Source organism: Chlorocebus sabaeus, chromosome 26, assembly GCF_047675955.1.
Source record: "Chlorocebus sabaeus isolate Y175 chromosome 26, mChlSab1.0.hap1, whole genome shotgun sequence".
NCBI classification, from domain to species: domain Eukaryota; kingdom Metazoa; phylum Chordata; class Mammalia; order Primates; family Cercopithecidae; genus Chlorocebus; species Chlorocebus sabaeus.
The window spans coordinates 27,199,529-27,226,887 of record NC_132929.1 but is presented as its reverse complement, the minus strand read 5'-3'; the positions used below and the strand labels follow the sequence as shown (position 1 = coordinate 27,226,887).

At 36.8% G+C, this 27,359-nt stretch overlaps 1 protein-coding gene across 5 annotated transcripts in view; it reads left to right on the top strand.

Annotated features, from left to right (window-relative positions):
- Positions 1-27,359, top strand: part of DMXL2 (Dmx like 2) — a 179,775-nt gene that overhangs the window by 26,314 nt on the left and 126,102 nt on the right. For all 5 annotated transcript variants that reach the window (XM_008016606.3, XM_008016604.3, XM_008016605.3 and 2 more), the window contains exons 2-6: positions 11,982-12,107; positions 19,573-19,644; positions 23,201-23,279; positions 24,114-24,249; positions 24,925-24,991. In XM_008016606.3, coding sequence (XP_008014797.2) covers positions 11,982-12,107; positions 19,573-19,644; positions 23,201-23,279; positions 24,114-24,249; positions 24,925-24,991 — 480 coding nt within the window. The remainder of the gene's footprint in view (positions 1-11,981; positions 12,108-19,572; positions 19,645-23,200; positions 23,280-24,113; positions 24,250-24,924; positions 24,992-27,359) is intronic.

Sequence of the window (27,359 nt, the reverse complement as noted above, 5' to 3'; positions counted from 1 at the left end):
ATAGAAAGCTGGTAGTATCAGCTGCTTTGTCTTAGGGGTTTTATGCATTGTTTTCTCATAGGTCTTTCTTGTCTTTGGGCATCTGATCTATTAGCTTCTGAAACTTGTGAGTTCCTCTTCACGTTGCACATGATTCTTAATGGTTGCCTTGTTCCTGAATGTGCATGACTTTTGAGCTCCACTCTTTCTGGTAACTCTGGGTCTTTTGGTTTAAATTTCCCTGAGTAGACTTTGATTGGCTTAGCTCATCTTTTCCAGCTGGTTATTAGCCACCATCATTTCCAGATGGCTGTTAGTCATTATTCTGGACCATCCTCTAATTCTGCCATCTGTGAGGAGGGAAAACGTCACAAAGTAAAGAACATACTGTGCCTGCTTACCTACAGCTCTATATAAAATAGTGCACACTGGATTATTTAATCTTTTGGAGACTTTTTGAAGCAAATTTGTGTACAATCACAGAAATACTGTGTAAAAAAGGGTCTCAAGTGATCTAGCTGAAATCTTTCATTTGCCTGCTGAAGGAAACATCCATAGGAAGAGTGTGATGTACCCATTGTTATAGTGTTAGCTCCTCTAGATTCTCAGGAATATGCTCTTTCCATCATACTGAAGGTGTTGGAAGTTTAATTACAATTTAATAGTTTAATCATATTATTTAAGCAAATTTTTTGGGACATTTACGACCATTTCCCTCAAAATATCAACATTTAGATTAAATGGTTTTCCAGAAATTTCCAGTAGTTACAAAAATAATTTGAAGTTGTCATAAATATTACCTGTTAATGTTGGTATATATGACATAATATACAATTAACTTTAAAACTTTCAAATGTGAAATGTGTTAAGAACAAATTGAGAAACAGTATTGTGGCTTGGTGTGGCGGCTCATGCCAGTAACTCACAGCACTTTAGGAGGATGAGGCCTGTAATCCCAGCGCTCCTGGCCAGATCACCTGAGCCCAGGAGTTCGAAACTAGCCTGGACAACATGATAAAATACTGTCTCTACCGAAAAATAAAAAAAATTAACAGGGTGTGGTGCTTGCATCTGTGGTCTCAGCTATTTGGGAGGCTGAAGTGGGAGGATTGCTTGAGTCTGGGAGGTGGTGGTTGAAGAGAGCCAAGATTGTGCCACTGCACTCCAGCCTAGGGGACAGGGTGAGACCTTATCTCAGAAAGAAAAAAAAAAACCCTAAACAATATTGGGTCATTTAAAAATGTTCCTTTTATTTCTTTAGAAGTAGCTATTTTAAAAAGTAGTATTTTACTTCATTATTTGTTACGAAGGAAATTGTTACATACTCCAAGCTTTTGAGAATAAATTTGAGGCTAAAAGGTGACTGTAGGTTTTTGTACGTGTTGGCCAGGCCATGGGGCTGATTTTTACATATTGCTGTTTATTTTATTTTATTTTATTTTATTTTAGAGATTTTTGACAATGAATACTTTGAATGGCTTATTCTTGACACTGACATATAAATAGTTATTAACAGTACTGACATATAAAATATAAGAGATAAGATTTTTGACTTCCACTTCTGGATCTACCTTTTATTGAGAATGTAGGCAAGCTGGAGATAGAGTTGGTTTTATAATGGTTAATTAGAGCAAATAATTATTGCATATTTTGCTTTTCAAGGTCTCATTTTCCTTTCAGATATTACTACCACCAGTAAACAAAAAAACACGTTTTTCTTCTTTATCAGAGGTATGTAAATAGACTTAGTTTGGACCAAAAGTATGTTTCTCTTTAGCTTAGTACTTAGAAGTTTGTTATAGTTCCATCTATTAGTAAATTATCAAAATTGGCTAGTTTTTTTTAGTAACATTAAATTGCTCTTTTTAAAGTCTAAATTTAAAATTTTATTTTTATAAAGAAAGTTCTTTCTTTCAGGCCAGTTGCTGTTTTGGAGTAGTTAGGAAGAAATCTGAAATCATTTTGCCTTTTACCACTTACTCATAAACACTTAGAATGTTTTCTTAAGTTTTCTTCTGTTGTTTTTTTTTGCTGGCCATAGATTTTTGTTTTTACATATTTGTAGTCAAGCTTTGTCTTATGTTTCCCTCAACATACCACCCACAGCTTTGCTTTTTTCTACTGCTACTTGTGTAAATTTTGTTAATTTTGCATTTTCTGATACAAGTTGTTTCTAAGAGGAACAGTCCCTTTGATTACCACACAAGCAGTCGTTATTAGGTTATTTCCAACATTTCCGTATTCATCATTGACTTAGGTTAAACTTTTTTGCTCTAAGCTTCCTTCATGCTGTTTAGTTCCTTTTTCGTGTGTATTTTGCTTATTCAGCACTCTCTAGTGGACTTTGGGCAGTTAGAATAACTGAATCATATCAGTAAAGTGTGTTCTCAATCATGTGGACAAAAGAACTTATTCAAATGCTACCCCTTCCCTGCTTTTCTTACTGTAGTGTGAACTTACATCTCAATGGTAGGAGTTTTATTTATCTTGGAGTTGGCAGTGCCTGGTAGTGGGTGGGAGTTAATAATGGTAAGGGTTTGTAGGTGTGAAAAATTGCAGAAAGACAAATGGACCAATAATATGAATAGTCAGTTTACAGAGAAAGAAATATAAATGGCTGATAAATATGTGAAAAGATGCTTATCTTCTAATAAAAATACAAATTAGAACAGGGAGATGTCAGGTTTTGTTGGAATAGAAAGATTAAAACATTTGATAATGATTGGGGTTAGTGAGTAAGTGGAGAAATAGGTACTTTTATACCTTTGGGCTATAATCTTTTTGGAAGACAATTTGCAGTTACAATTAATTTTAATCACTGATCCAGAATATTATATCTTAGAATTTATTGGACACATACACATATATCATCTATGCATACATGTTCATCAAAGCATTGTTTGAAATAGTAAAAGACTGGAAACAACCAAAATTATGGCAAAGCCACAACATGAAATATTAATACTGTGCAACTATTAAGAAGAATGAAGTAATTTCCTCTGTGCTGATACAGAAAGTTCTTTAAGATGCATTGTTAACGAAGTGGAAAAGAAGTGGCAGAATTGTGTATAGCATGATCCCATTTATGTTAAAGGAAGATTTATGAAAGATATACTTTTATATATTGGACATTTCAGGAAGGGTTTATAGGTAATTATTAAGTAATTGCTTCCTGGGAATGAGGAGGGGAGGGGTAAGAAGGGTGAACAGGATGAGAAGGTGACTTCATTTTCTTATTTAATTTTAAAATTTAGTATATGTGTTATTTCCTCTATGAAAAAGAAAATCTTCTTACTGAAAACATTAAAATTAAACATTTTATGTGCCTTATTTACCTTGTACATGATTTCAATGGATATATGACTTGTGAAATTTCTTGTTTAATCAGGAATGTGTTTAATAAGGAAACCTATTTGTCCTTTTAGAAATTAATAATTCTGAGAGTATCATAAAGAGCTAGGATTTTAATTAGGTGACTAAAATGGAGAGAAGGAATGGGTGTTTTCCTGGGAAATCTTTGTTAATCTGTGTTTTGTCCTCTTGGTTGTAAGATTTTTCGTATGTCAACATTGGCCTCTTAAAACTGTTTCTGTAAGATCTCTTGGTGCAACCACGTAACCATCAAAGCCCAGACAACCTTGTCTTCCTATTGGTTTTTTTGTTTATGAGCAAAGACAGCAGAAGTGAAGAATTGAAATGTAATTAACCAATAAAGAGCAAACAATTTGAGCAACAGAAAACAAAACAATAGAAAAATGTCATTAGTAAAGTGGAAAAAACAGTAAAGAGGGCTGAGTTTGAATTATAGTCATGTATTTACCTTGTGACTTAGAAATTTGATTAAATCCTGTGAAATTCCGTTTTCAAAAATATTAAAGTGGGATTAATAACCAACTTCTAGGACTGTTGCAGTCTTGAAAGAAAGATTAGGAATGTAGAATGAAAATAGTATAATATCCTGCACCCAGTAGGTTTTTAATAAATGGTATCTCCTTCTTGTAATTATTTTTCTCTCTCTTTTTTTTTTTTTACTTTATGTTCTAGGGTACATGTGCACAACGTGCAGGTTTGTTACATTTGTATACCTGTGCCATGTTGGTGTGCTGCACCCATTAACTTGTCATTTACATTAGGTTTATCTCCTAATGCTATCCGTCCCTGCTCCCCCTACCCCACAACAGGCCCTGGTGTGTGATGTTCCCCGTCCTGTGTCCAGGTGATCTCATTGTTCAGTTCCCACCTGTGAGTGAGAACATGCGGTGTTTGGTTTTCTGTTCTTGCGATAGTTTGCTGAGAATGATGGTTTCCAGCTGCATCCATGTCCCTACGAAGGATACGAACTCATCCTTTTTTATGGCTGCATAGTATTCCATGGTGTGTATGTGCCACATTTTCTTAATCCAGTCTGTCACTGATGGACATTTGGGTTGGTTCCAAGTCTTTGCTATTGTGAATAGTGCCACAGTAAACATACGGGTGCATATGTCTTTATAGCAGCATGATTTATAATTCTTTGGGTATATACCCAGTAATGGGATGGCTGGGTCAAATGATATTTCTAGTTCTAGATCCTTGAGGAATCGCCACACCATCTTCCACGATGGTTGAACTAGTTTGCAGTCCCACCAACAGTGTAAAAGTGTTCCTATTTCTCCACATCCTCTCCAGCACCTGTTGTTTCCTGTCTTTTTAATGATTGCCATTCTAACTGGTGTGAGATGGTATCTCATTGTGGTTTTGATTTGCATTTCTCTGATGGTGAGTGATGATGAGCATTTTTTCATGTCTGTAGGCTGTCTGAATGTCTTCTTTTGAGAAGTGTCTGTTTGTATCCTTTGCCCACTTTTTGCTGGGGTTGTTTGCTTTTTTCTTGTAAATTTGTTTGAGTTCTTTGTAGGTTCTGGGTATTAGCCCTTTGTCAGGTGAGTAGATTGCAAAAATTTTCTCCCATTCTGTAGGTTGCTTGTTCACTCTGATGGTGGTTTTTTTTGCTGTGCAGAAGCTCTTTAATTAGATCCCATTTGTCAATTTTGGCTTTTGTTGTCATTGCTTTTGGTGTTTTAGACATGAAGTCCTTGCCCATGCCTATGTCCTGAATGGTATTGCCTAGGTTTTCTTCTAGGGTTTTTATGGTTTTAGGTCTAACATTTAAGTCTCTAATCCATCTTGAATTAATTTTCATATAAGGAGTAAGGAAGGGATCCAGTTTCAGCTTTCTACTTATGGCTAGCCAGTTTTCCTAGCACCATTTATTAAATAGGGAATCCTTTCCCCATTTCTTGTGTTTGTCAGGTTTGTTAAAGATCAGATGGTTGTAGATGTGTGGTATTATTTCTGAAGGTTCTGTTCTGTTCCATTGGTCTATATCTCTGTTTTGGGACCAGTACCATACTGTTTTGGTTACTGTAGCCTTGTAGTATAGTTTGAATTCAGGTATCGTGATGCCTCCAGCTTTGTTCTTTTGACTTAGGATTGTCATGGCAATGCGGGCTCTTTTTTAGTTCCATATGAACTTTAAAGTAGTTTTTTCCAATTCTGTGAAGAAAGTCATTGGTAGCTTAATGGGGATGGCATTGAATCTATAAATTACCTTGGGCAGTATGGCCATTTTAATGATACTGATTCTTCCTGTCCATGAGCATGGAATGTTCTTCCATTTGTTTGTGTCCTCTTTTATTTCATTGAGCAGTGGTTTGTAGTTCTCCTTGAAGAGGTCCTTCACATGCCTTGTAAGTTGGATTCCTAGGTATTTTATTCTCTTTGAAGCAATCGTGAATGGGAGTTCATTCATGATTTGGCTCTCTGTTTGTCTGTTATTGGTGTATAAGAGTGCTTGTGATTTTTACACACTGATTTTGTATTCTGAGACTTTGTTGAAGTTGCTTCTCAGCTTGAGGAGATTTTGGGCTGAGACAATGGGGTTTTCCAAATATACAATCATGTCATCTGCAAACAGGGACAATTTGACTTCTTCTTTTCCTCATTGAATACCCTTGATTTCTTTCTCTTGCCTGATTGCCCTAGCCAGAACTTCCAACACTATGTTGAATAGGTTTCTAACTCTTAATAAGATGTGCCTTCTTCTGTAGAAAAGTAGACATATTTACAGTGATCTAAACTCACTCCCAGGGAGAGGTGGGAGTTTAATAGTAACACTCTTGATATAGTATTCTTGGTAAGATTATAGTACTTCATTAAACCTGTCAACATGCTTAATACACCTTCATTTATCAGGGATTTTTTTTTTTCTTTTTTTTTGGTCTTTGAAGTGTAGACACATATCAGTAGTTGTCAATGATCTCAAGCTTTGACCCTGTAACTTCCGGGATGTTAAAACATCCAACTATTCTATAGTAAATGCCAATGTAATTAATCTATTGTATGCTGTAGTTTCATAGGAAATGTGGTCATGTTTGTTTAAGGTTTTTAAAAGTTTTCATTTTCTTACTCTCCACTTCAATTTATCTGAGACATAAAGGAAATTTGAGAAATTAGAACAGTGTTTGTGGGATTAGAGTATTAGTTTTCTTTTCTGAAAATAATGTAGTTAAGACAATTATATATAAAACTAAAGTTAGAGAAGACTGAATGAGTGTGTTGTGCCTCTTCATACTGCATATTAAAAGTCCTCTCAACATGTCTAATACTCCTTATCAGTGCTTTTTTTGTCTCTTAAATTTAGACACATCTGTGAGTAGTTGTCAGTGATCTCAAAGTTTGCATTGTTCATGAGGACATTAAACCCTCTAGAGCAGCAGTCTCCAACCTTTTTGGCACCAAGGACTGGTTTTGTGGAAGACAGTTTTTCTACAGTGAGCGGTGAGGGAGAGTGACGGTTTCGGGATGATTCAAGCACATTATGTTTATCACTAGATTCTTATAAGGAGCATGCAACCTAGATCCCTAGCATGTGCAGTTTACAGTAGGGCTTGCATTCCTATGAGAGTCTAATCTGACTCTCTGACAGTCTAGATCTGACAGGAGGTGGAGCTCAGGCAGTAATGCTCGCTGACTCACTGCTCACCTCCTGCTCTGAGGCCCAGTTCCTTATAGGCCATGGACTGCTGGTAGGAATTGGGGGCCCCTGCTCTAAAGAAAGCAGCAATATCTTTATTGTGGTAATAATACCACAGCAAAGAAAAGAAACACATTCACACAACTTTAAATACAATTTTTAGGAGTTCAGAGACCTATTGAGGCCATGTATGACTATGTCTATTAGACTTCAGGTTGAAAACTTTTAGTTCCAATGTTCAAAGCAGAGAATACTTTTTTCTTTCCTAATAGGATGGATTTGGTCTCTAAGAATAGGATTATAACAAGTGAGGGTTAATATTTTTAAAGTTTTATTTTGGATGTAACAGCTTATGCTACAGAATTATCTCTTAGTTATGAATTACTAATATCAGCTTATCATTCTTTATCATCAGTTTAGTACTTTTATAAAACAAATCCTCCCACATGAATGGAAGGAAAGCAGTTTTTCTAAGACCCTTCCTCTTTTCTTGGGCCTTCTCTGTGGGTAGGGGCTGAACCATATCCTTGATTTCTAGATAAAGTGTTTTATAGGTCAGTACTGTTCGAAGAGCAGGACACTGGTATATTGTACTCTGGCATAGGTCAGCTCTACAAAGAATCCAAGGAGGGATAATCCAGTCAAGCGATTCCATTTCTCCAGAAAACGCTTGCTGTCCTTTTCCCTGTCTCCCTATAATAATCCTGTGACCTGTCTCCCACATGTGAAGAAGTTAGTTTACTAACTTTACTAACCTAGCTTAGTCAGAAGTATTTCATTTATCTAGCACAAAGGAGCCCACATCCATACTCTCTGGGGTCAATTTAGTATTTACTTGTAGTCTTAATGAGCACCCTCTTTTCCTCCTGCACTATACATTCTTCCTCTGGGAATACTGGATTCTGAAAAGGAATGGAACAAAATCACTTTTGATCTCTCTAAAATTGAGAGAATGGGAATCTTTTGAGTAAATTATCGCTTTTGTATAAACTGTTGGTCTTTACAGAATGCTTATTCTGTGCTCCATGATGTGGTAAATTAATTGGGATTACAAACATTAATATACTCCTTCTAGCACCAACAAGATCTTCATGGAAGAGGGGTAGGGCAATGCAGTGGAAACAGCAGTGTGAAGCTGTTTCCCTTTACTGTAAAGCAAATGAATCCCCATTCTGTGAACTAGGGCAAATTACTTGTCCTTTTTGGGCTTCAGTTTCTCTGTCTTCAAAAGCAGGCCTGTGAAGATAATGATAATTTTTGTAAAGACCCTAGCAAAACAGCTTGATCATAGTAGGTGTTCAGTAAATGGTGAATTATAAGGAAGGCTTAGGTAGATTCTCTTCTAGTAGAACTTCTACATTTGTTGATACTGTTAGCTGGAAGATCAGTCAGAATCTCTCCCTCTTTTCTTAAGCTTATGAGGATAGGTTGGCCAAATTGTTAGCAACAAGGCAGTGTCAGTGTTTCAACTCCATGTTCTTTGACTAAGTTTCTAAGTGCTTAGACTTCTGGAGCCAGACATTCGGTTAGAAAGACTTTTAATAATTTATTACACAGCTATTTATTGAGAGCTGCTTATGTGCTAGGTGTTGGGACTACAGTGGTAAACAAGGACAAGGTGAGGTCCTTGCTCTGATGAACCATTCAGTATAGTGGGAACCAGACAGACATGAAACATGCCTTAAAGCCATTAAAATCTCATGGGCCCTCAGTTACAGAATACACGTGATTCAGTAGTGACTGATTATATGAGTCCCTTTTTCTTCCACACTTGGGTTATTTATGCGTTAGACTCTTTGGAAAATGCCCTTGTGCACTTTTTCAAGCTGTTAGTGTGCAGTAGTTTAAGAGATGCCATTCTAGCAGTAATCATGGTTATTATATAAAATGGTAGGCATTGCCTAACTCTGGTTCAACAGGAAACTAGCAGCAGACATAAGTTGTTCCGTTTTGATGGGAATTACTAGTTTGGTAGGGGGGTTGAAACCATTTGAAACCAATGGTCTTTAAACTTTCTATTTTTTTCCTTTTCTCGAGACAGGGTCTCACTTAGTCACCCAGGCTGGAGTGCAGTGGTGCAATCATAGCTCATTTCAGCCTTGACTTCCCGGGCTTAAGTGATCCTGTCACCTCAGTTTCCCAAGTAGCTGGGACTGCAGGCATGTGACACCATGCTCAGCTAATTTTTTGATGTTCTGTAGAGATGAAGTCTCACTGTGTTTCCCAGGCTATGTGTGGACTCCTGGGCTCAAGTGATCCTCCTGCCTTGGCCTCCCAAAATGTTGGGATTACAGGCATGAGCCACTGTACCCAACCTCTTAACCTTTAGTAGCTGTATAGTATTGCAATGTAATTCAGTAATTTATTTAACTACTCCTCACTGATGAGTGGTATAATTATTTTCAGTTTTTGCTACTATAAATACTGAGGCACTGAATATCCTACATATATTTTGGCAAACTTTTGTACATATATGTATATAAGTAGGGCAAAATAGGGACTATTAGGGTAAAATAGGGAATATTTGATCAAAAGGTATACTGTATTTAAGATTTTGATAGATATTGCCAAATTATTTTATCCATGCAGATTTTAATTTAAAATCTGGAGTGGGACTGAGCAATCTGTGTTTTTGACACGTTTCCTAGGTGATTTTGATGCCTCCAATTTGAACTATTGCCGGATCGGAAAAATGGAGTATAGTACACATCCTCTGGAAAACATCAGGCAATTATGGTTATCTAGGGAAGAGTAAAAAGCCTTTTCAGTGGCTGAGCTATAAGAGTGAATTTATCTTAAGTAGCAGTTGCTAGGGATGGCCCATCTTTAGAGAAACAAAGTGTACTAATATTTACCTGGAATATTTTATGTCTTTTTGATATATAATGTAGGGAAAAGAATGTAAAAATTGTAAGGACCTGAGTTTGAACACTTTGCATTTAGTAACTGTAATCTTGGGCAAATTAATGAACTTGAATTTTTCTTTATATAATGATAATATCTACCTTCCAGGTTTGTTGCAAAGATTAAAGAGAGAGTGATACAACACTTGTTGAGTAACTCTTCTGTCTTCTAGTATTTTATGGCTATCTCTGTCATGGCAGTTTGTCATTTAGCTTTAATTAGTAATTTACCTAGTCATCTCCCCATTAGAGTAACTGGGACCACGTCTTGTACTTTAGTGTTCCCAGTCACTAGCCCAGACTTGAGACTTGGTGCACTGTTCTGTTACTTAAATGACTGTGTACATTTTCCATTTTAGTGTTCACAAGTATCCTAAGAGACAAGTATTATTTGCTTCATTTTACCATGAGGAAATGCTCAGGGAACTTAAATAACTTTCTTAAGATAGCACAGCATGGCATAACCAAAATTGAAAACTGTGTGAGTGATTTCAAACTAGATAAAGTCTGTGCTTTTTCCATGAATCCACTTTGCCGAGATAATGATATAAGGCATGTTGGAAATTTTGAAATTGCTACTCAAGTGTAAGATGATTTTTGTTATTTTAATACTATGCTTTAAAAATTAGCATGGTGATTGAAACATTTCTTCTGCATATACTCAATATTCCCCTTCAGTTTGGCTTTCCTGAATTCATGGTATAACCAAGTCTGCCTTGTCTATAAGAGTGTAAGTGATCATTTCCTCTTGTGAGTGATTTTTCTCTGTATTTTGCTTGCTTAAAATTCTGTCTTTGCTTTTCTTTTGGTGAACTTTTTGATTTTTATAAACACATGGGTTTGATGTTTTATATAGTGGTTACGGCAGGATTTTGGTAACATTGGAAGTTTTGGTAGAAGTGATGTTGTCTTCCTGTCTGGTCTTTATCTTCATTTCCGTCTTTCATTAGCAGCCTTATATGGACCCCTTCAGGGCATGGGTCACTGATTCGGATGTCATCACATGTCAGCCCTGCTATTGGATATCTCTGTTTTGTAGGTCATAACCACATTGCTTAAGGGTGTGGAAACAGTGAGGAAAATACCATTTCATAAGTTTTATGTTTATCTTGCTTTTAATGGAGCTTTTCTTTTGAGAATTGGGTTGTTAGGTTGTTTTGAATATTTAATCATAAATTGGAAGAAAAAGAAAAACGTCCCCACTCCCTGACCCTTATGTCATAAAATTCACAACGTTGCAAAACAGGAATAGCATACAGCAAGAAGTGTTGCAATAGGAAGAAATGTGTGGTTTTACTTATTAGAATTGGATATGGGAATTTTCCCAACAATTTCTGTTTTGTAGTCTATTTTCCAGACCATATAGGGATATTCGCCCCATATTCTATATAAATTTGTTCATTTTCTGTTTTATTTGACTTTTTTTTTTTTTTTTTTTACCTTTGGTAAAACAACTTTGGGTTGGTTTCCTTTCTCCCTCAGGCCTGATGATGTTGGGGATGGATGGTGGATGTTGGAGGCAGGCTGCGTTGTGGATTCATTTGAGTCATTGATGCATTTAAGTTTAGCCATTGCCTTAGTGCATGTAATTCTGCCTTTGTTGTTCATGTCTACTTCACTAGCTCTTTAAGGCATGTGGAATTGTGTTGGAAAATGCATGCCTGATTTCTATCTTGATGTTTCTTAAGTCTGGTTTGAACCCTGGGAACACAGTTGCAGTCTTCAATGTCTTAGTATTTTTAGATGGAGCTTTTATACTTTAGGGTTTACTGAGATGAACTTTGGAGAGAAAGTCTAAACAGAATAATTTATGACCTGCAGCAACAGAGGCTGTCATGTTTAAGAACTGAAAGAACCCTTTTCCTATTAGTAACAGTTGTTGAATGATAATGCTTGCAGTGTCATCAGTTTATTTTTTGTGTGATTTTTAATGTTCTTATTTAGAAATTGATATTCTTATATTAACTATTTTGTAAAATGTCCCAAGGTATACTTTATAATGGCAATAAAATCTAAGATAAAATGTTATGTAATAAGATTTCAAAAGTTATGTATCTTATATATTGTAAAACTTTTTTTTTTAGGCATACGGATCGGGCTGTGATATTGTTATTTTGGCAAATGACTTTGAATGTGTACAGATCATTCCTGGTGCTAAGCATGGAAACATCCAAGTCAGCTGTGTGGAGTGTTCTAACCAACAGGGAAGAGTAAGGGATTTAATTTCTTTACTAAATGTCATTTAAAAATGTGTTTAATAATCTCAGAATATTCTTATTATTTTATGCAAAGCTTGTCTATAATTTCTTATGTATTGTTTGGGTGGCTGTTAATAGAAGTTGTAAAGCGATAGGTTTATACAAATTGTAAAGTGCCATTAACCTGATAATTTGACAGTTGTTCTGCAGCTGTGTGTATACTGTCTTCAAAGATCTGTAGGCCTTACAATCCTGTGCATACTGACATTCTGCCAGTTACTACTTCTAGCAGCCATTAAGCCAGTAAGGGGAAGTAAACTTTTATCTTCTCTACCTAGCACCTCTTATATCCCTCATACTATAACATCAAAGTTGTATTAAGAAATTCTGCAAGTTGTTAATGTCTGATATCATGCTTGTCATATGGGAAGAGATTTGTAAAATCTGTTAGCATAATGAAAGTTTTTTTGTTGAGTGAAGAGTCTTATAGTTCATTCAGGCTTTAAAACAGACGGTTTATTTTGAAATAGTTAAAATTTCATCATATGTACCTCTCCTGCAATTTTCAAACATAATGTACATCAAATTTTGTTTGCATGTCAATATGGCATGTTTGCTGTATACTCCAGCAATTCAGTAAGGCCAGTTTTACGTAACCAAGTTGAATGTCTCTACAAGAACAGAGAAATAAGATTTTTACCTATAATCATTGTAATAGTTTAAACTATCTTAGTGTTCTAGAAATTGTTCTTTATTGGGTAACAAATTTGGTCAAGGATATGTTAAATGAGAATATTCATGTTGATAAATAGTAATCATATAAATTTATACTGTGGTAAATTATGGTTACTTTATTATACCATTCATCCTGCCCTATCCTACTGCCCATATCAAGCCTTAATATTTGTATAAATGTACCAGTACTTGACAGTTCAGTGATACATTTGACCTAGTATTGGAATACTGGATTTCCTGGTGTTTCCTGATACTCGTTTCTTGCTTTTCTAATTTTCCCCCCAGGTACTCCCCACCCTCAAACATTGCTTACACTTATTTTAGAAAACACGGAGAGTGTCAGATTTCTCTCATTAATTTTTTGTTGCTCTTCTCTCTAGGCCAAGCAAGGTAGCTTAAGCCTGCCTAAAGTTGTATGATAGTTGTCAGAGGTGAATTTTAGTAAATAGCTCAAGTGCTGGTGAAAATCGCAATGAACACATTCTCTGGGAGTAAAATTTTTTTTAAAAGTATGTAAGACATTGGTATTCATACCATGGGAAACAGAGCAACTTGTGTTTCTACTTTTCTTGAGCTGGTTTAATGCAAATAAGGCAAAATTGTAGTATCTTTATTGTCTTTGTTGACATCTTCCTTGAGTCCTTTTATTCCCCAGTTGTTGTGGTGATAACTTTCACATTGGTGACTTTGTATTAGTCTGTTATAATCATTCATTCATTCATTGACATGTTGAATGGAATCATTCACAACACTTTTTGCATGTTATTTGAAGTAGCTTTCTGTTGTGGATTATGATTTTTCTTGGAAAGAATGTTAGATGTTAGGTAAGAGTTAAAATCACTTTTTGGCATGACAGTGCCTTAGAAATCACAGGGGATATTTTTGGCAGACCTTAAAAGAATATATACCTAATGGAGTTTTAAAGGTTAACTGGGGTGCAGAGGTGTCAGAAAGGATGGTTTTTGGTCTGTGCCCTGTAGTTAATTCCATCTTACCAAGAGGAGGATGAACTTGGAACTAGCCTTCAAGAAATTATTGGAAAACAGGCTCTGGTAGTTTCTAGAAACAGAGGGATTTATGTCTTTTCTTATCAGGTATGTGACATGGAGCAAAATCCTCCTGGTCCCTAAATTTCTTGCTTCAGTCCTGTGGAGATGTCTTCTTCAGCTCTTTCCCCCAGGTGCAGTCTATGGCTCCCTGACTTCTCCTTGGCCTGTTTTTTCTATTCCTTCCTCTACATGGTGTCCCAATTGGTATTTTCTGTTTGGTGGTATAATTAGGCCATTTTATTTGAAATATTTTTAAGACCTATTATTAATTGATGCTTTTCTCATGGATTTTATATTATTTTCACTGGATTATAAAGTTTCTGACAAAGATGTGTGCTTTTGAAATGTATTTTTTAATAGTTGTTTTTTATTAAAAATAAAATTCTTATGAAAAATGTGATTTAAAAAATATGCATATATATATTTTTATTATACTTTTTAAGTTGTGGGGCACATGTGCATAATGTGTAAGTTTGTTACATAGATATACACATGCCATGGTGGTTTGCTGCACTCATCAACCCATCATTAGGTATTTCTCCTAAGGCTATCCCTTCCCTAGGCCCCCTACCCTCTGACAGGCCCTGGTGTGTGATGTTCCCCTCCCAGTGTCCATGTGTTCTCATTGTTCAACTCCCACTTATGAGTGAGAACTTACAGTGTTTGGTTTTCTGTTTGTGTGTTAGTTTGCTGAGAAAATGGTTTCCAGCTTCATCCATGTCCCTTCAAAGGACATGAACTCATCCTTTTTATGACTGCATAGTATTCCATGGTGTATATGTGCCACATTTTCTTTATCCAGTCTGTCCTTGATGGGCATTTGGGCTGATTCCAAGTCTTTGCTATTGCAAATAGTGCCACAATAAACGTACATGTGCATGTGTCTTTACAGTAGAATGATTTATAATCCTTTGGGTATATACCCCGTAATGGGATTGCTGGGTCAAATGGTATTTCTGGTTCTAGATCCTGGAGTAATCGCCACACTGTCTTCCACAATGGTTGAACTAATTTACACTCCCACCAACAGTGTAAAAGCATTCCTATTTCTCCACATCCTCTCCAGCATCTATTGTTTCCTGACTTTTTAATGATCACCATTCTAACTGGTGTGAGATGGTATCTCATTGTGGTTTCGATTTGCATTTCTCTAATGCCCAGTGATGATGAGCATTTTTTTTCATATGTGTATTGCTTATGAGCTTAAGGAGATTTTGGGCTGAGATGATGGGGTTTTCTAAATATACAATCATGTCATCTGCAAACAGAGACAATTTGACTTCCTCTTTTCCTTATTAAATACCCTTTATTTGTTTCTCCTGCCTGATTGCCCTGGCCAGAACTTCCAATACCATGTTGAATAGGAGTGTTGAGAGAGGGCATCCTTGTCTTGTACCGGTTTGCAAAGGGGATGCTTCCCGTTTTTGCCCATCCAGTATGATATTGGCTGTGGGTTTGTCATAAATAGCTCTTATTATTTTGAGATACGTTCCATCAGTACCTAGTTTATTGAGGGTTTTTAGCATGAAGGGCTGTTGAATTTTGTCAAAGGCCTTTTCTGCATCTGTTGAGATAATTGTGTGGTTTTTGTCATTGGTTTTCTTTATGTGATGGACTACATTTATGGATTTGTGTATGTTGGACCAGCCTCACATCCCAGGGATGAAGCCAACTTGATCGTGATGGACAAGCTTTTTGATGTGCTGCTGGATTTGATATGTCAGTATTTTATTGGGGATTTTTGCATCAATGTTTATCAGCCATATTGGTATAAAATTTTCTTTTTTGGTTGTGTCTTTGCCAGGTTTTGGTATCAGGATGATGCTGGCCTCATAAAATGAGTTAGGGAGGATTCCCTTTTTTATTGTTTGGAATAGTTTCATAAGGAATGGTACCTGCTCCTTTTTGTGCCTCTGGTAGAATTCAGCTGTGAATCCGTCTGGTCCTGGACTTTTTTTGGTTGGTAGGCTATTACTGCCTCAATTTCAGAACTTGTTATTGGTCTCTTCAGGGATTCATCTTCTTCCTGGTTTAGTCTTGGGAGGGTGTATGTGTCCAGGAATCTATCCATTTCTTCAAGATTTTCTAGTTTATCTGTGTAGAGGTGTTTATAATATTCTCTGATGGTAGTTTGTGTTTCTGTGGGATCGCTGGTGATATCCTTTTTATCATTTTTTAAAGTGTCTATTTGATTCTTTTCTGTTTATTAGTCTGGCTAGCAGTCTATGTGTTTTGTATTTTGTTAATCTTTTCAAAAAACCAGTTCCTGGATTCACTGATTTTTTTTGAAGGGTTTTTTGTGTGTCTATCTCCTTCAGTTCTGCTCTGATCTTAGTTATTTCTTGTCTTCTGCTAGCTTTTGAATATGTTTGCTCTTGCTTCTCTAGTTCTTTTAATTGTGATGTTAGGGTGTCGATTTTAGATCTTTCCTGCTTTCTCTTGTGGGCATTTAGTGGTATAAATTTCCCTCTACACACTGCTTTAAATGTGTCCCAGAGATTCTGGTATGTTGTGTCTTTGTTCTCATTGGTTTCAGAGAACATCTTTATTTCTACCTTCATTTTGTTATTTACGCAGTAGTCATTCAGGAGCAAGTTGTTCAGTTTCCATGTAGTTGTGAGATTTTGAGTAAGTTTCTTAATCCTGAGTTCTGATTTGATTGCACTGTGGTCTGAGAGACTATTTGTTATGATTTCCATTCTTTTGCATTTACTGAGGAGTGTTTTACTTCCAATTATGTGGTCAGTTTTAGAATACGTGTGATGTGGTGCTGAGAAGATTGTATACTCTGTTGATTTGGTGTGGAGAGTTCTGTAGATGTCTATTAGGTCTACTTGGTGCAGAGCTGAGTTCAAGCCCTGGTATCCTTGTTAATTTTCTGTCTTGTTGATCTGTCTCATATTGACAGTGGAGTGTTAAAGTCTCCCACTATTATCATTTGGGAGTCTAAGTAAGTCTCTTTGTAGGTGTTTAAGAACTTGCTTTATGAATCTGGGTGCTCCTGTATTAGGTGCATATATATTTAGGATAGTTAGCTCTTCTTCTTGAATTGATCCCTTTGCCATTATGTAATGCCATTCTTTGTCTCTTTTGATCTTTGTTGGTTTAAAGTCTGTTTTATCAGAGACTATGATTGCAACCCCTGCTTTTTTTTTGCTTTCTATTTTCTTGGTAAATCTTCCTCCATCCCTTTATTTTGAGCCTATATGCGTCTCTGCATGTGAGATGGGTCTCCTGAATACAGCACACTGATGGGTCTTGACTCTTTATCCAGTTTGCCAGTCTGTGTCTTCTAATTGGGGCATTTAGCCTGTTTACATTTAAGGTTAATATTGTGATGTGTGAATTTGATCCTGTCATTATGATGCTAGCTGATTATTTTGCCTGTTGGTTGATGTAGTTTTTTCATAGCATTGATGGTCTTTAAAATTTGGTATGTTTTTGCAATGGCTGGTACCAGTTGTTCCTTTCCATGTTTAGTGCTTCCTTCAGGAGCTCTTGTAAGGCAGGCCTGGTGGTGACAAAATCTCTCAGCATTTGCTTGTCTGTAAAGGATTTTATTTCTCCTTCGCTTAAGAAACTTAGTTTGGCTGGATATGAAATTCTGGGTTGAAAATTCTTCTCTTTAAGAATGTTAAATATTGGCCCCCACTGTCTTCTGGCTTGTAGGGTTTCTTCCCAGAGATCTGTTGTAAGTCTGACGGGCTTCCCTTTGTGGGTAACTTGACTTTTCTCTCTGGCTGCCCTTAACATTTTTTCCTTCATTTCAACCTTGGTTAATCTGACGATTATGTATGTTGGGGTTGCTCTTCTCGAGGAATATCTTGGTGGTGTTCTCTGTATTTCCTCAATTTGAATGTTGGCCTGTCTTTCTAGATTGGGGAAGCTCTGCTGGATAATATCCTGAAGAGTGTTTTCCAACTTGGTTCCATTCTCCCCGTCACTTTCAGGTACACCAATCAAACGTAGATTTTGTCTTTTCACATAGTCCCATATTTCTTGAAGGCTTTGTTCATTTATTTTCACTCTTTTTTCTCTAATCTTGTCTTCTCGCTTTATTTCATTGAGTTGATCTTTAATCTCTGATATCCTTTCTTCCACTTGATCGATTCAGCTATTGATAACTTGTGTATGTTTCATGAAGTTCTCATGCTGTGTTTTTCCACTCCATCGGGTCATTTATGTTCCTCTCTAAGCTGGTTATTCTAGTTAAGCAATTTGTCTAACCTTTTTTGAAGGTTCTTAGCTTCCTTGCATTGGGTTAGAATATGCTCCTTTAGCTCGGAGGAGTTTGTTATTACCCACCTTCTGAAGCCTACTTCTGTCAATTTGTCATTCTCCATCCAGTTTTGTTCCCTTGCTGGCGAGGAGTTGTGATTCTTTGGAGGAGAAGAGGTGTTTTGGTTTTGGGAATTTTCAGCCTTTTTGCACTGGTTTCTCCCCATCTTCATGGATTTATCTGCCTTTTTTCTTTGATGTTGGTGATGTTGATAGTCTTCCTTTCTGTTTGTTAGTTTTCCTTCTAACAGTCGGGTCCCCTGCTGCAGGTCTGCTGGAGTTTGCTGGAGGTCCACTCCAGACCCTGTTTGCCTGGATATCACCAGTGGAGGCTGCAGAACAACAAAGATTGTTGCCTGTTTCCTCCTCTGGGAGATGCCAGGCAGAGCTCTCCTGCAGGAGGTGTCTGTTGGCCCCTACTGGGAGGTGTCTCCTGGTCTGGATACACGGGGGGTCAGGGACCCACTTGAGGAGGCAGTCTGTACTGTATCAGAGCTCGAATGCTGTGCTGGGAGAACTGCTGCTCTCTTTAGAGCTGTCAGGCAGGGACGTTTAAGTCTGCTGAAGCTGCACCCACAGTCATCCCTTCCCCCAGGGTCTCTGTCCCAGGGAGCTGTTGGTGGGCTCTGCTTAGTTCAAACTTCCCAGCAGCTTTGTTTACACTGTGAGGGTGAAACCACCTACTCGAGCCTCAGCAATGGAGGATGCACCTCCCCCCACCAAGCTCGAGTATGCCAGGTCAACCTCAGACTGCTGTGATAGCAGTGAGAATTTCAAGCCAATGGATCTTAGCTTGCTGGGCTTCGTGGGGGTGGGACCCGCTGAGCCAGGCACCAGAGAAAATTTCCTGTTCTGCCGGTTGTGAAGACCGTGGGAAAAGTGCAGTATCTGGGCTGGAGTGTTCTGTCCTTCCTGGTACAGTCTCTCACAGCTTTCCTTCGCTAGGAAAGGGAAATACCCCAACCCCTTGCACTTCCCGTGTAAGACAATGCCCCACCCTGCTTCGGCTCACTTTCCATGGGTTGCACCCACTGTTCAGCCAGTCCCAATGAGATGAACCTGGTACCTCAGCTGGAAATGCAGGAATCACCTGCTTTCTGCATCCATCTCGTTGGGAGCTGCAGACCAGAGCTGTTCCTATTCGGCCATCTTGCCAGCTGTCCATCCAAATATGATTTCTTTGAATAGGTCAGCCTTGTATTTGATATGTAAAATAAAGCCTGCTGAATTTTTTGATAACAGAGGAGAGACTCTTAACTCCAGTACACTTCCAGGTATATTTATGGAAGGAAATAAACCATGAATACTGTATTGAGATTATATTATATGTAATCAGTTTATACATTATTATGAAAAGGAAGATACCTTTATTTTACCCTTTTCTAGATATTAATGCTATATTTATTCTTTTTTAGATTGCAGCTTCATATGGTAATGCTGTTTGTATATTTGAGCCCTTGGGCATAAATTCTCATAAAAGAAATTGTGTAAGTATTAACCAATAATAGAATACTTTTAGAATCTAGTTAACTTTAGAATCCAATTGATGTTAATAAAAGCTCTTTAGGAGCTAGTGCTGAACGTAGACTAGAGTATCAGTGAAAAATTGGTCTAGTGCTTTATGTTAGGATCCTTACATTCACTAGGGATATATCCCTAGTGCTTTTAGAAACCCAAGTCTCTAGAATATCGCAAATTGAGATTTCCTGTGTTAATTGAGATCTACCCTAGTTTGAACTACTCTTATTTCTTGTCTGGATTACTAATCTCTCTCTGATATCTGGTTTCCTGCTGCCTTCTCCCCGGTCTCTATTCTCAACAGAACAGGTCATGACATTTCTCTGCTTAAAAGTTTGTAATGGTTCCATATTTCCCTCTCTCTCTCTTTTTTTTTTTTTTTTGAGTCAGGGTCTCACTCTCCCTAGGCTGGAGTGCAGTGGCATGATCACTGCTCACTGCAGCCTCAACCTGTCAAGTGATCCTCCCACCTCAGCCTCCCAAGTAGCTGGGACTACAGGCATGCACCACCATGACCAGCTGATTTTTAAATTTTTTGTAGAGATGGGGTTTCCCTGTGTTGCTCAGGCTGGTCTTGAACTCTGGGGCTAAGCGATCCTCCCACCTCAGCCTCCCAAAGTGCTGGGATTATAGGCATGAGCCACCATGCCTAGCTGCTCCGTACTTCTTTCAGATAAAAAGCCAAAAGCCTTTTGTAGACTACAACTTCCCTTCTACGCAGTCCCACACTTACTACGTCTCAGAGCTCACCTCCTAAGTTCTTGTTCTCCTAAGTTCTTGTCCTCTGGCCACATTGGCATTTTTACTGTTTCTCAGTTAACTTTCCCTCTTTGAGCCTTTGTGTTGGTTGTTTCCTTTGTCAGGAATGTTATTCCTCCAGATATCTCCAGGGATAGCTCCCATAGATCCTTTAGGTCTTTGCTCACTACTACCTTGACAATGAGGTTTACCTTGACCACCCTTTAAAAAATTGTACCCCCGCTTATCTTGCTATTTAAAAATTTTTTTACATCATTTATTTATTATTTTTTGTTATGTAGAATGTTATCTAAAGGTACATAAGGGTAGGAAACTTTGTTTCTTTTCTTCACTGATGAATCCCCAGTACTTAGAACAGTATCTGGAACAGCCAGGTGCAGTGGCTCACACCTATAATCCCAACATTTTGGGAGACCAAGGTGCGTGGAACACGAGGTCAGGCATTTGAGATGAGCCTGGCCAACATGGTGAAACCCTGTGTCTACTAAAAATGCAAAAATTATCTGGGTGTGGTGGCACATGCCTACAGTCCCAGCTACTCAGAAGACTGAGGCAAGAGAATCGCTTGAACCCAGGAGGTGGAGGTTGCAGTGAGCCTGGACTGTGCCATTGCACTCCAGCTTGGGCGTCAGAGCAAAACTCCATCTCAAAAAAAAAAAAAAAAAAAAAGTATCTGGAACATAGTAGGTATTCCTAAATGTTGGTCAAATGAAGAAGTTAGGAGTTTAAAAAGCTCACTTACCAGCTCAGCTAAGTGGTTAAGCATACCACATTGTGAACCATTCAGATTCATACTGGGTGCTATATTTGATTTGTCTTACTTAATGTTCAAGACATCTAATGTGGTTAGAATTAAAAAGTACTGCATGCATTAAATTTTTACTATCGCTCACAAATAATCAAAATTGCAAATGCTAAATCTGAATGCTGAGTATATATTTACAAGTAATTTTTAAAGTATATTTTTACGTGAAATGCCTTAAAACAAACGATTTTGGAATTTTTTCATTAAATATATGTATTTGGATATATCTTTTTACATTCCCCTAAAACAGTATAAATTAAATTAATCTTTCCCTATAATAGTATTATGAAATGGATATCAAATTTTGGATTACTTCAGAGTCACCTAGAGCACATACTAAAAACTTAGGTTTCCAGGTCTCATTTCCCAAATTTCTTCAAGATACTTGCTCCACAGATTACACTCTAAGGAACACTAAAGGAAAGAATGTTAGGGATGTCTATAATTTTAGGAATTATTTAATTACTACACTAAAATAGATTTGTTGAACAGTATTTAAAATCATGTTATGCTGTTGTGATTGTTGTTTGGTCAGCAGTGGTAGGGTTTAAAAATAACGTTTTCTCTGATTATAAAATGTAAAATTATTTTTGGATAATGAAGTGCAGGGTTTGCAGATATATACACACATTTTCCACCCCCCTGGCCCCGACACATTTTTTTTTTTGAGACAAGAGTCTTGCTCTGTCACCCAGGCTGGAATGCAGTGGTGTGGTCATAGCTCACTGTAACCTTAAACTTGTGGGCTAAAGTGATCCTTCTGCTTCATCCTCCGAAGTAGCTGGGTCTACGGGCATGAGCTACCATGCCCAGCTAATTTTTAAGTTTTTTATAGAGATGATGGGGGTCTTGCTATGTTGCCCAGGCTGGTTTCAAATTCCTGGCCTTAAGCATTGCTCCTGTCATGGCCTCCCAGACTGTTGGAATGCAGCTGTATTTTAAAATTCTGCCTCGAGGTAGTAAGGAAACCTTGTATACATTTAAAAATTGTTAAATATTCTTAAAATACTATAACATGAAAGGGCATTACCATTTAAAAAGTATTATTTGCCAAGCAGTTAACATATAGCTTGCCTAAGGTAACATAGCTTTGCAAAGCTTTTCAAAAATGTCCTCTCACAAAAGGACATTTTATATTTATGTACTACAAAGAAATATATAAATTTTGTTTACTTAGAGACTATTTCATGTCAAAGGTTTTTGACTTTTAAACTTTAAATCACCTTTTAGAATGAAAATATTAAGAAAATAGGATAGAAATTATTCACATATAAAGTTTGTGGATTATATATACAATGTAGTGCAGATGGGTTGACTTTTGGGGAGATGATATCTAGTTTTCTTTTAGACCTTGAGTCCATGGGGTTATGACAATTTGCATTTCTTCCTAACGTGCATTTATTTTATGTTAATAAACATTTATTTAACATCTTTGTGCCAGCCATTACAAACTCTGAAGATAACAAAAATTATTATGGCATAGTTTCTGCCCTTGATTTAATGGGAGAGTCAGACATATAAACAAATACTAATTCCTTGTGATCAGTGTTATAATGGCAGAATGTAAAAGTGGTGTTGGTGCTGCCAGGATGTCAGAGAGGGCTTCATAGCAGAGATGATGAGTTAGCTAATCTTAGTGGAAAGATAGGGGTTTGCAGATGGAGACGTGAGGAATAGGATATCCTAAATATAAGAAGGTATTTATGGGCATGGAAGGAAGCCTGAGAGAACCTGCTTTGTTTGGGCATGGCAAGGAGCTCAATATAGTATAATAAATAGTAGTGGGACCAGTGGAAGTTACGTTAAAAACAGTATATGAAAATAATAGTGAAATATTTTCATCTTTGTTTCAGATCATAAGGTCTTAAGTTGTAGAAAATGATAAAATGGTAGTGTTTTGGGATATTATTTTAAAAACATCTTTTTCTTTTTTCTTATTTCTTTTTGTCTACATATTTCAGCAACTCAAGTGCCAGTGGCTTAAAACCGGGCAGTTTTTTTTGAGTTCTGTGACATACAACTTAGCATGGGATCCTCAAGGTATTTAGCAGTTATATTTAAAATTATTTAAATTAAATATTTGTTTTAAATGTATGATAATAATGTGATATAGTCTCCATAAAAAGAAAATGATCAATATATTATATTTTCTTTTTGTTGACAAATATAATTTTTCCTTCTTGGTATACAGTGCTTTGTACAATGCTTAATTTACTATTCTGTGTTTTCCCCTGCCTTTCAGTGTTTTATTTCAAGAACAGTTATGATTTGTTTCCTAGTTAACGTGTGCTGCCCTTTACTCTTGTTGTATTTGTTAAGAAACACGTTGGAAATAAAACAGGGACTGAAAAAACTTGAACTCATTTTATTGTTTGTATCAGGAAATTACTGTCTTTAATTTTGAAAAATTAGGAACCTCTAATGATAATAGCTGTTGTCCCTTTTTATATTCACAATTAATAAGGATTATTTTTATATTTCATGTATAAAACCACATTTTATTAATTTGTAGTTATGCCTTATATTTTGAGGACATTTTATGTGGTATATATCAGAGTTTTGGGGAGTTTGTTATTCTATTAATACATTTGCTGTTAGTTTTTTTGACTTGCTTGATAATAATAGCTCTTTGCCAGTAAGCTTTACTTTGTTGTTCTCAAATCTTCCTTAAGAACTACTCTTTGTTGTCCAGAAGATTCTTTTTTTTTCTTCTAAGGGACTTTAAAAAATAGATATATACCAAATGTTTTTCATTGGCGATGTTGCTTACTTTTCACATAATGTTAATAGTTTACAGATCTAAACAGAAGCCCATGTGCATGTATTTCCCTATATAATATTTGCCTATTCATCATAACATTCTTTAATTTTCAGATAATAGATTGTTGACAGCAACTGATTCCATTCAGTTGTGGGCTCCTCCAGGAGATGATATTCTGGAAGAGGAGGAAGAAATTGATAATAAAATTCCTCCTGTTTTAAATGATTGGAAGTGCGTCTGGCAGTGCAAGTTAGTGTCTATTTCTATTGTTATATTCATTAATTAAAAGCAAATGCTTCCTAAAATACATTTCCTTTCACAAAGATCTTTATTTTTTGATGGTACCATTGCATTTAGAAGCCTAAAAATTAGATTTTTTTTCTAACCAAAACCCATATAATAGCATTATTTAATTTGTGCTAGTTAATCATTTAAAAAAAAGGATGAAAGTATTTTCATAGTTATAGCCCCAGGACAGGAGTTGACAGGGTTGATACATAGGAATTACTCATTAATAGATTGAGATAAGGATGGGGAGGGGGAAGATGTGAAAGTTGCCAGCCACTCTTTCAAGTGGAAGATGTACTGTTAACAGTCAAATAGATTATGTGACAAAGACTAGTCAGGGATGATGATGAGCTCAGCTTTTAACATGTTATATTTAGGATGTTGTTGGGACATGTAGGTGGAGATATACTGTATTTATGTTACTTACATTCTTCTTTTCCCAAAGTGAATGTTGGATTAGTTTTAATTAATTTATATTGTTATGGAGGTGAAATATTTTGTTTATATTTTTAGGGAAGCAAAAATAGTCTTATTCTGAGGATTCTGACTTTGATGTTACAAAAATCTCATCTTGACCATTTTTATATACAGCACACCAGATTTTAAAAGTGCTAATTGCCTAACTCTCTTTTTTAGAACCTCAGTATCTGTACATTTGATGGAATGGTCTCCTGATGGTGAATATTTTGCTACTGCTGGAAAGGTAAAGGATCAAACAAAAACATATGAAAGAAACAAATAAAAGAATTAAAAATATTCCTTATTTATTTTTATTTTCAGTTTTTTCATCTGTAAAACTGGGCTAATCCTCCTTGGCAAAGCTGGCCTGAAGAATACAAGTGGTATTTGTAAAAGACCTGGTGTTGTGCTCACAGGTTGTAGGCACTAGGGAAATAATGGCTATTCTTGTTACTCTTATTTGACCTTGGCTCATTTGCATTATTAAAAACTAAGTTTTGTGTTTAAAAATAGCATATATACATAACTTAAAAAGTAAAATAATTCTGGATTCACAATGAGAAGATGTACTCCTTGCCTTATTGTTCCCACGCTAATTCCTGTGTCCAGGAGGCAATTATTTGTCAAGTTGAGTATTTTGATATTTCCTTCCATGTCCTTGAGTAGCTTGAGGTGCTCCCATTTCTTGATTCTCTCTGCCCAGCCCCCTGAGTTATGTATATTATTTTTTGCCTTCCCACTGTAGAAGCTGAGGCTTTAGCTTGATAAAGGAGAGGGATTGATATCCCCAACCTCATCTTCAAATCTAATACATACACATATTCATTTCACTTGCTTCTATCTTACCGATGTAGGTATCTCATGATTTTGGGTAAATCATAGTTACTGTTTACATTATTAAGATTGTACAGAATATTCTTAATGGTAATTACTTTGGAGATAATAATTACTTTGTTTTATGGTTTGCTTTTTTTTCTATGTACCTAATTCATCCTTAGAACTGCTTTGACTCTTTTCTCAGTATAATCCCACATAGGAGGTGTTCTGGGAACATGAGTTCTCTTTGCTCTCATTCAGCTTAATTGCTCTACCAGTCTAAAGTAGCAGAGCTACCATTTTCGGGTTTATTTTACCAACTTTGGGAAATTCTCTTTGCCTCTCTCCTTTGTTGAATTTTCTGTTTCTTGGCATCATTTATCTTCCTTTTTTCTTGTTTTGATGGCGATATCCCCCAATAGGTTCCTGAAGAAAGGTGAATAGGAAAAAACACTTTTCAGGCCTTACATGTCTGAAAGATTTTTTTTCTTATGCTTGATTTTCTTGGGCATAGAATTGGGTTGAAAATCACTGACCCTCGATCTTATATCTCAGTAAACTTTTTTATTGATATATATGTGGGATACATGTGATATTTTGATACATACGTAATGTGTGATGATGTTCAAATTAGAGTATTTAGGATATCCATCACCTCAAACGTTTATCTCTTTGTGTTGGGAACATTTCAAATCTTCTAGTTAATTGGAATATACAGGGCGGGCACAGTGGCTCATGCCTGTAATCCGAGCACTTTGGGAGGCCGAGGCAGGCAGATCACGAGGACAGGAGATCGAAACCATCCTGGCTAACATGGTGAAACCCCGTCTCTACTAAAAAAAAAAAATACAAAAAAAATTAGCCGGGCGTGGCGGTGGGGGCCTGTAGTCCCAGCTACTGGGGAGGCTGAGGCAGGAGAATGGCGTGAACCCGGGAGGTGGAGCTTGCAGTGAGCCGAGATGCGCTACTGCACTCCAGCCTGGGCAACAGAGCGAGGCTCCGTCTCAAAAAAAAAAAAAAAAAAAAAAAAAAAGAAATATACAATATATTATTGTTAACCATAGCCACCCTACTGTACTATTGACCACTATAACTTATTCCATCTATCTGTGTATTTGCACCAATTAACCAACTTCTCTTCATCTCCTTTTTTAGCTCCCACATAAGATTGAGAAAATGTGGTATTTTTTCTTTCTGTGCTTGTCTTATTTCACGTAACATAATGACCATTTGTGTTACTACAAATTATAGGATTTTGTCCTTTGTACCGCCAAGTAGTATTCCGTTGTGTATATTTACTACATTTCATTTATCCCTTCATTTACTGATGGGCATCTAGGTTGATTCTGTATCTTGGCTATCATGAATAGTGTTGCAGTAAACATGGGAGTGGAGCTATCCCTTTGATATACTGATTTTCTTTGTTTTGGATACATACCCAGTAGTGAGATTGATGAATTGTATGATAGTTCTAGTTTTGTTTTTTGGAGAAAACTCCATGCTGTTTTCCATAACCGCTGGCACCTGAGCAAGCTGACTATAGGCCCAAGGACTGGTCCTCCTGGACCTGTGACTGCTGGTGTCCATGTATGCTGCCTCGGAGTCCAAGGGCCAGCATGCCTGGCCTGCCTCTGCCACCACATGTGCCCCAGAACTGGCCTATCTGGTGTCCCTGTCTGCAGCAAAGCCTCACCATAGCCTTAGCTACCAACCACAACCTAAGACAATGAGTAACTCACAGACACTGCTGACACTGACAAAGAATGAAAGTGAAGTACTGACACTGAAGAATAAAA